Raw genomic sequence first — 14,283 nt, 5'->3', positions numbered from 1 at the left:
TTGATTTATTAAAACTACTGAATTCGTTCACCAATGATATACTAACTAACCTTCATATATGTCACAAATGTAGATCTAATGGTTTGATATAATATTTTTAATTTTACGAAGCTATTATAGCTTATAAAGTTGCATCAGAAAATAATAACTTGAACAAATATCATGCCAAATTTTCATTTATATTTCTTTTTGCTTCATTAGTTTTCGAAATTCATACTACTCACTAAATACTTCTAACTAAATTTTCAACTAAATATTAGTTGTATTTATTTACGAAGATTTTATTTAACAAAGGTTACATCTTAATTTTTTTATTAACAACTCTAAATTAAGTCATACATATGTAAATTACGTAAGCAAAACAATAATTATTGTACTAGTGGACTCCCACTGCCCAAAAGACAGTTTCCATTGACTTCTCGAAATTCTTACTTCTCTTAGTCGTCTCTTGTTCTATGCTCTAAAAATCTCCTTATATACATAGTTGATAGTACCATACTTATCCTCAAAACTCACCACAAAATCTCACCAAAATCAATGGCTTCAATTCTCTCAATCCTTCTTCTCATTCTTGCACTTTCAAATCTCCGCTTCACTCTACCTATCGGAGACAACCACATCACCGACAGAAAATCCTTAGAAATCATAATTGGTGGCGGTAACGACGACAATCCACCACCGTCACCTTCGCCGGAACCAGAACCGGAACCTGCTGACTGCCCTCCTCCTCCTCCTCCTCCTCCTCCTCCTCCTACTGACTGCCCTCCTCCTCCTCCTCCTCCTACTCCAAGCCCTCCTCCACCCTCTCCTCTTCCAAGCCCTCCTCCACCCTCTCTTCCTCCAAGCCCTCCTCCAAAACAGCTCCCGCCGCCTATAAAGCGGCCACGTCCACCGCATAGGAAGCGACCACAACCGCCGCCAATGCCTCTACTCTCTAATAGCCCATTCTTAAAGAAAGCCTATCCGATTCTCCTAGAATTTAAGAAATCAGTCAAAGATCCATTAAATAAACTTTATAATTGGGGAGGCCCCGACGTTTGCAGTTACAACGGACTCAAATGCGCCATGTTCCCGGGAACAAGGGATCTCGCAGTCGCAAGCTTCCAGTTTAATGGGTTTCAATTGGGAGGCAAGTTAGATAGCTTCCTTGGCAAGTTAGACACGGTCAGCATCTTCCACGCAAACTCCAACAATTTCATAGGCTCTGTGCCTGACGTCAGCAAGTTGAACTTCTTGTTCGAGCTCGATCTAAGCAACAACAAACTTACCGGAGATTTCCCAACCAATGTCTTGAAAGGAACCAACCTCACGTTTCTCGATCTCAGGTTCAATACTTTCTCAGGCTCTGTTCCTCCTCAGGTCTTTAACCTCGACCTCGACGTCTTGTTCATCAACAACAACAATCTTGTTCAGAACCTTCCAAGCAATCTTGGATCCATCACTGCTCTTTACCTCACATTCGCAAACAACAGGTTAGGGTTTTCTTACTCTTTTCTTTATATATAGGAAAAAATTTAACTTTGTTTTTTCTTTTTGTCTAGTGAAACCCAAAACGGTCATTATCAAAAATAGAAATTAAAAGGGTAGTCAAAATGAAAGAAATATATTTACCAAAAAAATGAAAGAACATAAACCGATAAACACTCAATGCGATTTATCCATTAGATAAAAAAATGGTCATAAACATAAATTTAAATTTCGGTACAAAAATATTGATCAGGGAACCTAGTCATGGTCATATTATCTTCGATTCGTTTAATTGTTTTTCTACTTCTATTTACAGCTAATAGAGTGTGTTTGTGATCATTGAGTAGCTTAATTGTATTTTTGTATTTATTGTGACGTGACTTAGGTTCACGGGTCCAATTCCCGAGAGTATTGGCAACATCAAGTACCTACAAGAAGTTCTTTTCTTGAATAACCAGTTAACCGGATGCTTACCGTACCAAATAGGAAACCTAAACCGAGCCACTGTTTTCGATGTTGAGTCTAACAGATTAACCGGTCCAATACCGTACTCTTTCGGTTGCTTGGACAAGATGGAACAACTCAGTCTTGCCAGAAACAATTTCTATGGAACCATACCAGAGATCGTATGCGAGATTGCTTGTCTTAAAAACTTGTCTCTCTCCTATAATTACTTCACTCAGGCCGGTCCAAAATGTAGAAAACTTATCGAGCGAAAGATTCTGGACGTTCGTATGAATTGTATACTTGATCTTCCAAACCAGAAAAGACCAGAAGAATGTGCTGTTTTCTTCAAGCGGAAACAGACTTGTTCTGATCCTAAGTCTCTGTTTATTGTCCCTTGTGGAAAGAATCCAAACCGGCTTAAACCGGGTCAAGCACAATTGGAAGAGAAAAAACCTCAAGTTTCTCATCCGGTATCTTACAACGCACTTAACCCGGACCGGCTTCGGAATCTATAACCTTCTTTTAATTATGATGTGTGAAGAAACTATATAGCCAAGTTGTTTATAACTTCTGGTGTCTAATGCAATATAAGCGAATAAATGTATTTGTTGTGAACTTTCGCATCATCACTATATGTATTTTCATTGTTGTATAATCCATCGATCCTTCTTTTGTTATTGTAACATCTTGCTTGAATATATAGGATCTCATGAATACATATCTAGGGAGCAAATTATAAATAATACAGTCCAATCCTTAACGTTGTACTATTCGTCCGAGCTTCGAAAGCTATTTCGCAACTCCATTGTTTTAGCGCTTTGTATGAATTACTAGGAGCCCTGCATAGTTGTTCATCCAATGGTGGATATCATCTAGTTGAGGAGAATCACACACTATAATGACCTAACGGAAACCTCTAATCCAAAGTTTTTTTGTAAGGCATTAAGGAATCAATCAATACTATAAAAAGTTAAAAACTGAATGTGTTTCTCTCTAGTGTTGACACCTCAGCTTTTTAGTTGAAGGAGGAGTTGACATATCAGTTAAAACAGTTAGCCAATCAAATTATAAGAATTAATACAACTCAATATTTTTATCCAATAATAATTTATCTCCATTCCACATCATTCCTTCTGATTTCTGTTATGGGTTCAGCCCAATTACAATAGTGTCCAAGAAAAACAGTAAAAAAACCCAAATTAACATGTGTATGGCAACTGAGGAAGGTGATGATTAAAGGACACAAGGTTCTTTAAACATCTTGGTTACATATTATTTGTAATCTAACATCATTTTGGCAGTTTATTTTATTCTAAATAACAATCCGTACTATGTGCAGACTAGAATAGTTAATAAATAATTTTACTGTAATTTATATATACAAAATGTATAATATTTATCGGTAAAATTATTATTTGGGATCTAACATTTATTTGTGTAGTATATATTTTTTAGTTTTATTTGAATATATAAAATTCTTGTATAATAATTAAGATTTAACTTATGGAAATTATTATAATATGAATTTTATATTATCTCACCATATGAATCAAAAATTCTTAAAATTTTATGGAAATGTAATTAAGTGATACAATTAAGTTATAAATAAAATAAAATTAAATTAAATTTTGGGTGTCATTTAAAAAAAATACAGTGGTATGTAAATAGAAATACTATTAAAAACTGAGGACAAATTAAGAAATCATTTCTCGAGCTTTGTGAGCGCAATATGTCAGTAATTTTTTTTTGTGAGAAAACTTATACATATAAGGGATATGAATCAAACTAGAGTAATATCTCAAGCGTGATTAGGGGATAAATGCTCTTTCTGAAGCATACATATACTAGAGTAAATTAGTTACATATTATCAAACAAAAATTCTCATATGTCTATCTTATTGCTTATGCATTTACTATGTGATTCCTTTTCACAGTGATGATTGCAGTGTTTGAAGTTTGGCGTGTGATAACAAAAGTTCCTTGCCTCTCAAGATTTACATATAAGAACACAGTGAAAAATTAAACAATGTTTAAGATCGAAAACAAAATGTTTTAATTTAAGGAAACTAAATCATCTATAACTTTGAAAATAATTTTGACAATTAACATAATCCTTATAAATATTGTATACAGTTTACATAAGTATAATATTTAAATAATAACACAAAACCAAATTAAAGTAAAAATATGTCTATTTACTTTGACATACGTGGACTTGTTATAAAAAATAATAGGTTATTTACAAAAGGAAACAAACAAATAATAACGTAACAACAACACAAACTATATAAACTTAGATGATTAAATTTGTAAACTATAAAAAATACACAACAAAATAACATGACACTAATATATCTCTCATAATAATAGGAGAAAAAACAAAGTATATAGTAGAGTTAAGCCAATTATACGAGTAAATGGCTGTAATAACAAATACTACGGAGTTACAAATCATTGTAGGTTTTTTCCGGTTCATTTTTCTATATTTTAGCATTGTGTAAACCATAATTTTCATGATTAATATAATTTCAAAAAATTAAAAATTATACTTTGCATATCAAATATATTTCAAAATGTATAGAATAACATCCCGCGATACCGCGGGTCTAACCTAGTCATCTTTAATAATTCCACACTTAATATTTTTTAATTTAGTACTTTTTTTATCTTAAGATGAAAAGCCTAAACTAATCTCTTGAATATATGGAGTGTTGGTTAATTAAAGGAATTAAATTAACCATCATTTAGAATCGTATTGGGAGGGATTTAAACCCGATTTTTTTTAAGATGAATTATTCAACTACTTCCATATAAATTCTCCATTACCCTTATCTAGCATCTAGACTAAGTGGACAAATATCCAATTATTGAATTAATATAAGGAAAAATAAAAGCAATGGATGACAACTTCACCCAATATTGTATTTTTAGAATTTGCAAACTTGATTAATATCTACATAGGAGTCGATAACAACAACAAAAAAGGTGAGAGTGTAAGTGGTGCAAAGCAAAAGTAGACATGAAATATCAATTGTCACAAACCATCAACATCTAACATATAGCTATGTGCTTTCATATTATGTGTTGGAACCTCTTAAGTGGATCTACTCGAGTTATATGGTTCTTTTTGTGAACATGGGTTTGCAATGTTGTTATCTCTAATATTTGGCAACTAGTGTAGAAAGAAACAAGTTGAACCATATATATGTATTATTGAAAGAAAAAAAAGGGCACACCAGTTTACAACTTATTTTTATCTTTTCTTCTTTTTTCATTTAATACTTTATGTTTTTTCAGAGCAATAACCAATAAGTTTATAGTTGGTTTGGAACTCGGCAATGAAAGAGAGAGAGGCATGTCAATGTCTCTTCTTTTGTTGTCATCCTATTGTTCTCTAAACCTTCTTAATATCTAAATTCTAAAACAAGGTAATTAAGATGTCAATAAGTTTATCTCGAATAAACTTTACATTCCAACAAAAAAATTCTAGGGTAAGCATGGATACAGTAATAATCATGTAAGAGTTGAAAGATAAGGGCTTAATTCCGGCTGTTTCCTAGATTGAAAGAAGTATCCTTTCGTCTCCCTACCAAACGTATTCACCGGTTCACGGGTCATGAGGGTGAGTGACAAAGATTTAGTAACCTTTCCAGTTGAATTAGTGGTAAGGACTTCCCTGCCAGATATAGATTTCGACTCATGTAATTAAAAAAATACCAAATGTCGGTAACTCAATAAGAAAAGCACTAAAGACAAAAACATAGAAGTCACAAGTTCCTGTGACACATGAAAAAGGACTGTAGTACATGTTTTGGTCCCCAATTTGAGTATGGGTCAGGTTCATAACATTTTTGTCAACAACAAAAAATAACAAAAATTTGAAACTGTTTGATAAATTAAATTGTACGTAGATGACTCAACGTTCTATCGCGTTTTGACATCAGTAGAAGAAACTATACTCCTATGTTCAGAGAAGAGATGGTGAATTTCTTCTAAATAAATAAGGAGTATTACATTTTATGGTCAAATAGCATATGTTTTAATTTTTGTTTTTTAGTTATTATATAACTTCGCATTTAACATATCTATTTATTCACCTGCGTCTAACTTTGTGTTTAACATTTTTAATGGTTAGTTCGTATATGATTGGGAAATGTAGAATAATGTAACTAGCCATTACACTAATCTCTAAAAATTCCAAAACAAAAATCTAAACCGTTACTACACTAAAAACTTTATGGGAGAAGAAATAACATAAAGGTGACAAGCAACGCAGAAAGCCTTTGGTCAATTACGGGAGTTGCCTCCAGTCCGGTGGCTCAGTCTTTCTTACTATCCACACTTTCCGTCAGCCTGCATATCATATTGAAAAAGTTAAGAAACTGTAGAATTTACATAATGGCTTCAGATTCAAAACAGGTAAAGAAAATCACCTTGCACGCTGCAAAGTTATCGCAACCGCACATCAAATTGCCATTAGCCATATCAACCGCTTGCGGAGCTCCTCCACCATCGCTTCTCTGAGCTCACACACACACACACACAAATCAATAAGACGAAATCCAGACAATGTCCACAAACTACAACTACTGATATAGATGTACCTTGTAGAAATCGACTGCTACGAAGTTAGGCCAACGCTGTCCCGCGGCTTGGTAACATGTCTTGATAGATTCAAGCAGAGAAGCCGAGTTTTGCTTACATGCAACTATTAAATCCGCGGCATCAGGGAAATGGTTCACCAGAACAAGAGATTTCGATTTATCGCTCATCGGTTTTGATTGTGCCCTATTCGGACACGCTCCTACCTTCAACCCCCCATTTCCATCTGCATTTTTTTTTTTCTATTATTAACAAAAATATGTTCATAAAAATTTATATAATAATATGGTTTTGCATCATATAGAGTACTCACATTGGTTCTCAACCATATAGTTCCATTGATATGCAATCCCTTCGGTTGCTTCTTTACGTGAATCGGATGTGAAAACTAGCAACCGTTGGTCTTGACGTACCATGTCGTCAAGCCTTGGCCAATCCCCTCCATTTTTGGGCATTCTAGCTACCGGAAACATGAACTTACGTAGACCAGCTGCATCGAACACTTTCGTGAGACCTTTAGGTGATTTCACATAGTCTTCGATGATAATCGTTACAACTTCCTCTGTGTTCTTCTCTAGAAACACTTGAAACTCCCTTAAAATGTTAATCGCCGGTTGCTGCCACATTTGCACACAATACAAACAATCATAAATGAAAAAAATCTTCTAACAGTTCCCAGTGAACCAGACAATGAACAAAAAAATGTATCAAAACTTACAAAAGCGGTGAAATTGAAACACATCCCGTTGAAAGAATGGCAAAGCCAGACATCGTTTTGGAAGTCATACATGTCGAGCATAAACCCTCTTACACCATTCTGCAATAATCCAACAAAACTCACCAAAAAGATTCACACTTTTGCAAGAAAAAGGTTTGCTAAATTTTGGAATATTGAAACGTTGTTGCAAGAGTTTACACTGAGTTGGCTTGTGATTGAATCTTGCTGGTTAGTAGGCGCCAAAATGACAGAACCGGTCCTTGACACTTCCCCCAATCGAGCAAACGAGTTGTGTGTTGTTAACCATGAATACTTGTTGAAAGGCAATCCCTTCGTCTTTTTTTGTATATATATATTCAATCAAGTTTTATTTGTCAATTTAAATCGAAACATTGATGTAATAGAATTATAATATATTGGTAATTAAAAAAAAAACAAATAAAACAGAGATTGAACCTTGGAGATGGGGTTGATGGGTTGGGTTCGGGAGCATCTGGGTCTGAAACCAGAGTTGGCTATACATGTTTCACAGTGTAAACCAGTGTCACAGTTTCTATTTGCTATACATGTTTTCCCTTCCTACGATCCATAACCAAAACAAATCAAGAAAAAGAACCTCTGTTTATGTTCTGTCCTAAGCGTTGTAAATTAAAATTTGATGAGATTTTTGGTTACCTGGAGAGCAGAGGATATATCTAAAAGGAAAGAAGATTGAATCAGAAGAGCTACGAGAAGGACGAGTAGTACTCTTGGAGACATAGTCATCTACGCCAAGATAGTAAAATGAATCAAAAAAATCTAAAGAAGAAGAAGAAAGTGTTAGCTACTTTATCATCATCATCATAATCACTGTTGGATAAAAATGTTGGGTTTGCATTTGCGTGAAGATTCTTAAGACCAAGAAAAATGGTCAGAGGATTTTAAGGATAGAAATAGAGTGAACGGAAGTGCGCGCGTGTCGGTGAAGACATGATGATGATGATAAATGGGGCTGCAAAAGTGGGTTTGTTGGTGTGTGCCTCTTTTGTTTTTTCGTTCATCAACTATTTCTTTTTATTATTTTGTTAATATTTATATGTCCCATTGTTTCAGTCAGTCGAAAAAGGAGAATTACCATTGGTCTAGAACTCGATCAACTGTGTCTTTTTTTTATATAATTGAAACCCTAAAAGAGCATTTTGGTTCGCTCTAATGTTTTCCATGTTTGAGTTATGATGATTTGAGTGGTGTTTTGATAAATAAGTCTTTTTTTCTTCCAAATGTAGACTAGCTAATTGCGAATTTAAATAGATGAAGACTCTTTGACAAAAAAAAAAAAAAAAAATAGATGAAGGCTAATTCAATTACTCTTCCAACTAACTGAGCCAATTGCGCTAGAATGTTATTTACACTAATGTGGTTTGGTTATGGACATCTCAAATCTAAATAAGATTTTTTTAAGGTTATTAAAATTTCGATTATAACCTTTGTTAATACACCACTCACTATTATTATTATACTGGTAGTGTGCGTGTTCGTGTTGTAAACAATTATAAATCTTTCATAAATTACTAAAATAATCTATATAACAAGAGCATCTTTAAAGGGGATAACTTTTTTTAGTGTTTTTAGATTAAATATATTAAGAAAATAATCTAAGATCAGTTGTTAAGAACTTTTGCTAAAAAGTTAGTTATAGAAAGAACATGTTTAAGATCATAAGATTTAATAATATAATATTTTTAAACATATTACAATTATAAAATCTAATAAATTTGATATATAATATTACAATAAAACTTATTACAATTATATAATATTTCTTAAACATATTTTTAAACTTATAAACTTTTAAATTATAAAAATTATAAAAGAACATTTAAATTTCAAACTTATAAAACTTATAACAAATTCAAAATACAATACCAAATTTTGATGAAACAACAAAACATTGTAAATAATTTTTTTTTTTTTAAAAACAAACAAACACATTACTTAATTAATTAAAAAAGACAAACATTTTATTTAATTAATACATAGATTAATGTCCAAATTTATTCCAAATATTCTCAATCAAATCCTCCCTTAACTTGCGATGTGCTTGTATATCACGAATTATTGTATGGCATCACCTAAACCCTCAAGATTTGTCGGCCTATTTACTGAAAAGGTAAGATCCGGAGTAGTTCCAGTTCCATCTTCTTGTCGGAATTCTTGTTCGTCATAGAGTGTGTATGAATCTCGTTCATCTTCGACAATCATATTATGGAGTATGAGACATGCTCTCATAATATATGCAATTTTACCCTTTGACCATAAAAGAGATGGATTTTTAATCATGGCGAATCTAGATTGCAGGACTCCAAATGCACGCTCAACATCTTTTCGTGCACCTTCTTGACGTTCTGCAAACAATCGATGCTTTGGGTGTTGTGGTTGGGGGATGGATTTAACAAATGTAGCCCATTCGGGGTAAATACCATCCGTCAGATAGTAAGCCAAATTATACTCATTTCCGTTGACATAGTACATAACTTCGGGAGCTCGACCGTAAATAATGTCATTAAATACTGGTGATTGATCAAGAACATTTAAATAGTTACAAGTACCTGGAGCTCCAAAAAATGCGTGCCATATCCAGAGATCTTGTGAAGCTACCGCCTCCAAAACAATTGTTGGCTTACCGGTGCCTCTTGAATACATTTCTTTCCAACCGGTTGGGCAATTTTTCCACTTCCAGTGCATACAGTCGATGCTTCCAACCATCCCGAGAAAACCCCTCTGTTCTCCATAAAAGAGTAGCCTTTCAAGATCCTCTGGTGTTGGTCGGCGTAGGTATTCTGCCAAATTAGTCAACTATTCCGACGACGAAATGTTCCAAACATTTACGAGCAGTACATTCAGCAAGACGTATATATTCGTCAACCGAGTCCGACCCAGCCCCATATGCTAATAGTCGAATTGCTGCAGTACATTGTTGTAGCGGTAAAAGACCATTCCAGAAGGTTGCATCCCTTTTTGGCTTAAAAAATGGAACTTCTTCACTGAGACGATTCACAATACGCAAGAACAACGGTTTGTTCATTCGAAACCATCGGCGGAATTGGTGAGCATTGTAAGTCGGATTATCAGAAAAATAATCGTTCCACAAACGTTCATGCCCTTCTTCGCGTTTTCTATCGATATATGTACGTGGTTTCCTTTTGACAGGACTTTCCTCTTCAACAGCTTGAAATTGGTTACTAAATTGCTCTTGAAAGTATTGGTTTAAATTATCGTTATTGGGATCATAATGGTAGTGAAAATTGTTGGAAGAAGATGCCATAACAGGGTTAAGAAATAAAATGTCTTTGGTGAGAGGAAGAAAATGGTTTGATTTTACAAATACCTTGAGTAAAATAAAGAAGGTGAACAAAAGAGAGAAGAGTTGGTATGTTTGAGTTGGTATGTTTGAGTTGTTCTCGTCTCATATATATAGAACTTTCGGACATTGAGAGTGTATGTTTGATTTCGGACAGAAAAGAGAAGAGACAAATGCTTGTGAACTTAAAGTGAACTTGGTGCATGTGAATTTGATGCATGTGAGTGTTAACTTGATGCATGTGACTCTGTCTTTGTAACTAAAATCCAAACAAAGAAAACAAATACATGTGACCAAATACCAAGCCTAAACAAACAATCCGATCACGGGTTCACAACAACAACCGAAAATGACACAAATATCAAGCCTAAACAAAAATCCAAATACCAAACCTAAACAAAAATCCAAGTACCAAGCCTAAACAAACAATCCGATCACGGGTTCACAACAACAACCGAAAACGACACAAATTTACTTTAGCTGGATCACTTGGTCCTTGAGCTGGATCACTTGATCCTTGAGTTGGATCACAAGTACCTTGAGCTGGATCATTTGGTCATTGAGCTGGATCACTTGGTCGTTGAGCTGGTTCAGTTGTGTCTCATTAGCAGGTAGTGGTTGAGCTACACGGCTCGACAGACTTGTGAGACCAATAGCAGGAGCTGGTTCCGGAGGATAGTAACAGGTCTCAGCCTCCTCTTCTGAATCGCTACTACCGTCTAAAGGGCTGTTTATACCATAGTGGTCCATGACTTGTTCAACCTGAAAACGAAAACACATCGAAAACATGTGAAACATAAACATAAGCCGAGTTATTACAAAAACATGTGAAACATAAACTAGGTTTAAAACAAACATAAACTAGAGTTAATAAAAAAACATGTGAAACATAAACATAAGCCGAGTCAATACAAAAACATGTGAAACATAAACATAAGCCGATTCATTAAAAACATAAACTAGAGTTAAAACAAAAGACAAACATACTTAGAACAAACATAAACTAGGTTTAAAACAAGCATAAACTAGAGTTTCAACAAACATCTAAGCTAAAACAGTTCAGCATTAGCTTCTTCTTTAGAGCTTTTTTTATCTTCATCTAGCATTTCTTTCTTGGCAATGAGAGTGTCAAGAATGGACATCTTTTGAAGTTCTTTCATGCCCTCTAAATCCTTCTGTTTTATCTCCCACATGTAACTAAACTCTGCAGAAGGTGTAGCCTTATCTTTGCCTTTGTTCCTTAGTTTTTTTGTTGCCTTTATGCCCGGAGGTCTACTCTCATGCTCACCAACGACAGAACCTGTCGATCCGGCAGCATCATCAGCTTTCCTTTTGTTCGAACTGGTTGTCTTTGGAGTGGGGTTCATAGTCTCCAGGTTTGCCCATTTCTGTTCAAAGCGTAGCACACTCCAAGCATACTCCAAAGCAAACTTCTTCTTGTACAGCTTAGTATAGATTTGGTGAGCATTTTGTAAAACGTCTACATCATTCATGCCACTAGCTTTCTCACCCTCTGCCTCTGCAAAAGCTCCACAGAAATGGCTCACTTCCTTACTGATTTTTTGCCATCTTTGTCTACAATGGTCAGGGCGCCTAGGCTCAGCACCACCACGTACATGACTACTTGTGTCGTAGTATTCTCCTATACGGTTCCAAAAGGACACAGACTTTTGGCCATTCCCAACAACTGCATCCTTCGATGTATTTAACCAAGCGCTTATCAGCACTAAGTCATCTTGTGCGGACCATAAGCGTCTCTCCCTACGTTGTTCTGCTGTCGCTTCTGATTGAGTAAGAGGTATAGGCGGCTGTGAACTAGTTTGTGAACTAAAAGCAGGGATTTGAGACGCATCAGTGTTTACATTGGGAGCAAAGCTGTCATATGGGAAGTTAAGAAGGCTAAAATAGGATTGAGACTGACTGTTAGGAGTATTGTTTGATGCCATAGCAATCAGACTTAAAGAAGGAAGAAGCTTAAACACGATGGAAGAAGCTTAAAGAAGGAAGAAGCTTAAACACGATGGAAGAAGTTTAAAGAAGGAAGAAGCTTAAACACGATGGAAGAAGCTTAAACACGATGGATGTTGAAACAACCGACCCTCTTTTTTTTTTTTAATAAATAAATAATAAATAATAATATAATAAATAACTACAACTAGTGGTCCCATACCCACTAGCCACCTAACCACATTCACAATCCAACAGCGGAACAACATACCAATAAATATCCAATAAAACAATATCCAATAACCAAATAAGTAATATCCAGCATTAATCCCAAACAGCATAAATCAAACAACTAGCAATCCTAACAATGCTCTAAGACTCAATTCTAGCAACCTAACAATGCCAGATAACCATACAATCAAGTCCCTAGAACATCCTCCTCTTCATTGTCTTTGATTCCACGATCACACTTTGCCTTTACCTGCACCACAAACACAAATTGAGATGCATGAGTATTTGATAAACACTCAGTGAGGCAATCCACCCATCTACTGGGCTATACACACAAGCAATAAGATCTCTACATGCCACAAACAACAATCAGTAAAACAAACCAGGCAATATACATAGCATACAACATCCATCGTAACTGAACAAGGGGTGTCGACCGACACCAGATGGTGTCGATCGACACTGACTATCTGGTGTCGACCGACACCAAACTGGTGTCGACCGACACCCTGCCCGACACTCCCGAAAACCCTAGTTTGTGTCGATCGATGCCCCAACTGGTGTCGACCGACACCGATGCCGAGCAGCGAATTTCCCTCGATCAGAAACTCCGAATCTCGCCTCCAATCTTCTCCAATCCGCTCCTTGCACTCCCAGAAGCCAAACCCAGCCCAGACAGCAACGAAATATCATAGAGAACTCAAAAAAACAACCACATAAGCACCAAAACACATAGAATCTAGAGATCTTAGCTTAGATAAGCCATGGTCATGCACTCACCTCTTTGCAGGAAGATTCTGACCAACAAGAACGAATTTCCTCACTCCTAGCAAGCTTCTAGCACCTTCCCAGCCTTGGATCTCCCAAGAACAGCAAGGAATCTCTCAATCTCTTCCCAAAAGCTCAAGAACACTCTCTCTTTGTGTTTTCTCTCAAAAACGGCGAATAAGACAAAACCACACGACCCTAGGTCATTTTCTTCCTTTAAAACTCGATTTAGGGATTCCCTAAACCAACCACGCAAACCGGACAATTAAAATTGAACCGACCAAACCAACCACAATTGGTGTCGATCAATGCCTCACTAGGAGGTGTCGATCGACACCCTTACCAAAATACCAAAATTTGGTTTGCGGGTGTTACAATTCTCCCCCATCAATCTAGATTCGTCCTCGAATCTCGAACAACCATCAGTCAAGGACTCCCGTGTAACCGTCTCCACGGCCCGCACTCCTCCGACCGATCTACAGAAGGTCACCTCTAGGCGATAGACTCACGTTCCAGGCGTCATTTGCTCTTGACTTTTTGGACTTTCCTTTACTCCTAGGCCTAAACCTTGAGTTTTTATTGGCTCCTCATCAGACCTAAGTCTGCATGCCAAAATATATAAGGAAAAGTCCAAACTCGTCTCTCGGGTTGCCACCCTACAGCCCGCCCCCGGATCGTCATCCGAAGTCGATATACCACCCATACTCCCGAGCCACAAAGTCTCTGAATATGGCAGTACTAGGAGAACCTAAGTCCTCCAAGA

General features: G+C 35.8%; 4 protein-coding genes across 4 annotated transcripts; 1 reads left to right on the top strand and 3 right to left on the bottom strand.

Annotated features, from left to right (window-relative positions):
* The first annotated feature begins 280 nt into the window (after nucleotides 1-280).
* LOC104758308 (uncharacterized protein At4g06744) lies at nucleotides 281-2,591 on the top strand. The gene is made up of 2 exons (XM_010481145.3): nucleotides 281-1,472; nucleotides 1,853-2,591. Exons 1-2 carry the CDS (start codon nucleotides 538-540, stop codon nucleotides 2,427-2,429), a joined length of 1,512 nt encoding a protein of 503 aa, XP_010479447.2. The 5' UTR covers nucleotides 281-537; the 3' UTR covers nucleotides 2,430-2,591.
* Nucleotides 2,592-6,028: 3,437 nt separating this feature from the next.
* On the bottom strand, nucleotides 6,029-8,279 carry LOC104758306 (PI-PLC X domain-containing protein At5g67130). Its single transcript, XM_010481144.3, has 8 exons — nucleotides 7,910-8,279; nucleotides 7,691-7,813; nucleotides 7,433-7,570; nucleotides 7,235-7,333; nucleotides 6,830-7,133; nucleotides 6,519-6,742; nucleotides 6,348-6,434; nucleotides 6,029-6,267 (listed from the first exon to the last, which is right to left on the bottom strand). The coding sequence occupies exons 1-8, from the start codon at nucleotides 7,997-7,999 to the stop codon at nucleotides 6,247-6,249; spliced, it is 1,086 nt and encodes a 361-aa protein (XP_010479446.1). The 5' UTR covers nucleotides 8,000-8,279; the 3' UTR covers nucleotides 6,029-6,246.
* Nucleotides 8,280-10,061: 1,782 nt separating this feature from the next.
* Nucleotides 10,062-10,538, bottom strand: LOC104759887 (uncharacterized). The gene has a single exon (XM_010482765.2). The coding sequence runs from the start codon at nucleotides 10,536-10,538 to the stop codon at nucleotides 10,062-10,064; it is 477 nt and encodes a 158-aa protein (XP_010481067.2).
* Nucleotides 10,539-11,623: 1,085 nt separating this feature from the next.
* On the bottom strand, nucleotides 11,624-12,520 carry LOC147924745 (uncharacterized). The gene has a single exon (XM_087496932.1). It carries the CDS (start codon nucleotides 12,518-12,520, stop codon nucleotides 11,624-11,626), a length of 897 nt encoding a protein of 298 aa, XP_087353058.1.
* Nucleotides 12,521-14,283: the final 1,763 nt, after the last annotated feature.

The sequence above is a fragment of the Camelina sativa genome, chromosome 17 (assembly GCF_030686135.1).
Source record: "Camelina sativa cultivar CO46 ecotype springtype chromosome 17, ASM3068613v1".
In the NCBI taxonomy this organism is placed as follows: domain Eukaryota; kingdom Viridiplantae; phylum Streptophyta; class Magnoliopsida; order Brassicales; family Brassicaceae; genus Camelina; species Camelina sativa.
This window is presented reverse-complemented; position numbering and strand designations above follow the sequence as displayed.

Bases quoted from the DNA above. Each gene is read 5' to 3' on its own strand.
- LOC104758308 (XM_010481145.3), top strand. From the start codon at position 538: ATGGCTTCAATTCTCTCAATCCTTCTTCTCATTCTTGCACTTTCAAAT. The intron at 1,473-1,852 runs GTTAGGGTTTTC...GACGTGACTTAG, and splicing joins CTCACATTCGCAAACAACAG to GTTCACGGGTCCAATTCCCG.
- LOC104758306 (XM_010481144.3), bottom strand. From the start codon at position 7,999: ATGACTATGTCTCCAAGAGTACTACTCGTCCTTCTCGTAGCTCTTCTG. The intron at 7,814-7,909 runs GTAACCAAAAAT...TATGGATCGTAG, and splicing joins ATATATCCTCTGCTCTCCAG to GAAGGGAAAACATGTATAGC. The intron at 7,571-7,690 runs GTTCAATCTCTG...ATACAAAAAAAG, and splicing joins CCATCAACCCCATCTCCAAG to ACGAAGGGATTGCCTTTCAA.
- LOC104759887 (XM_010482765.2), bottom strand. From the start codon at position 10,538: ATGGCATCTTCTTCCAACAATTTTCACTACCATTATGATCCCAATAAC.
- LOC147924745 (XM_087496932.1), bottom strand. From the start codon at position 12,520: ATGGCATCAAACAATACTCCTAACAGTCAGTCTCAATCCTATTTTAGC.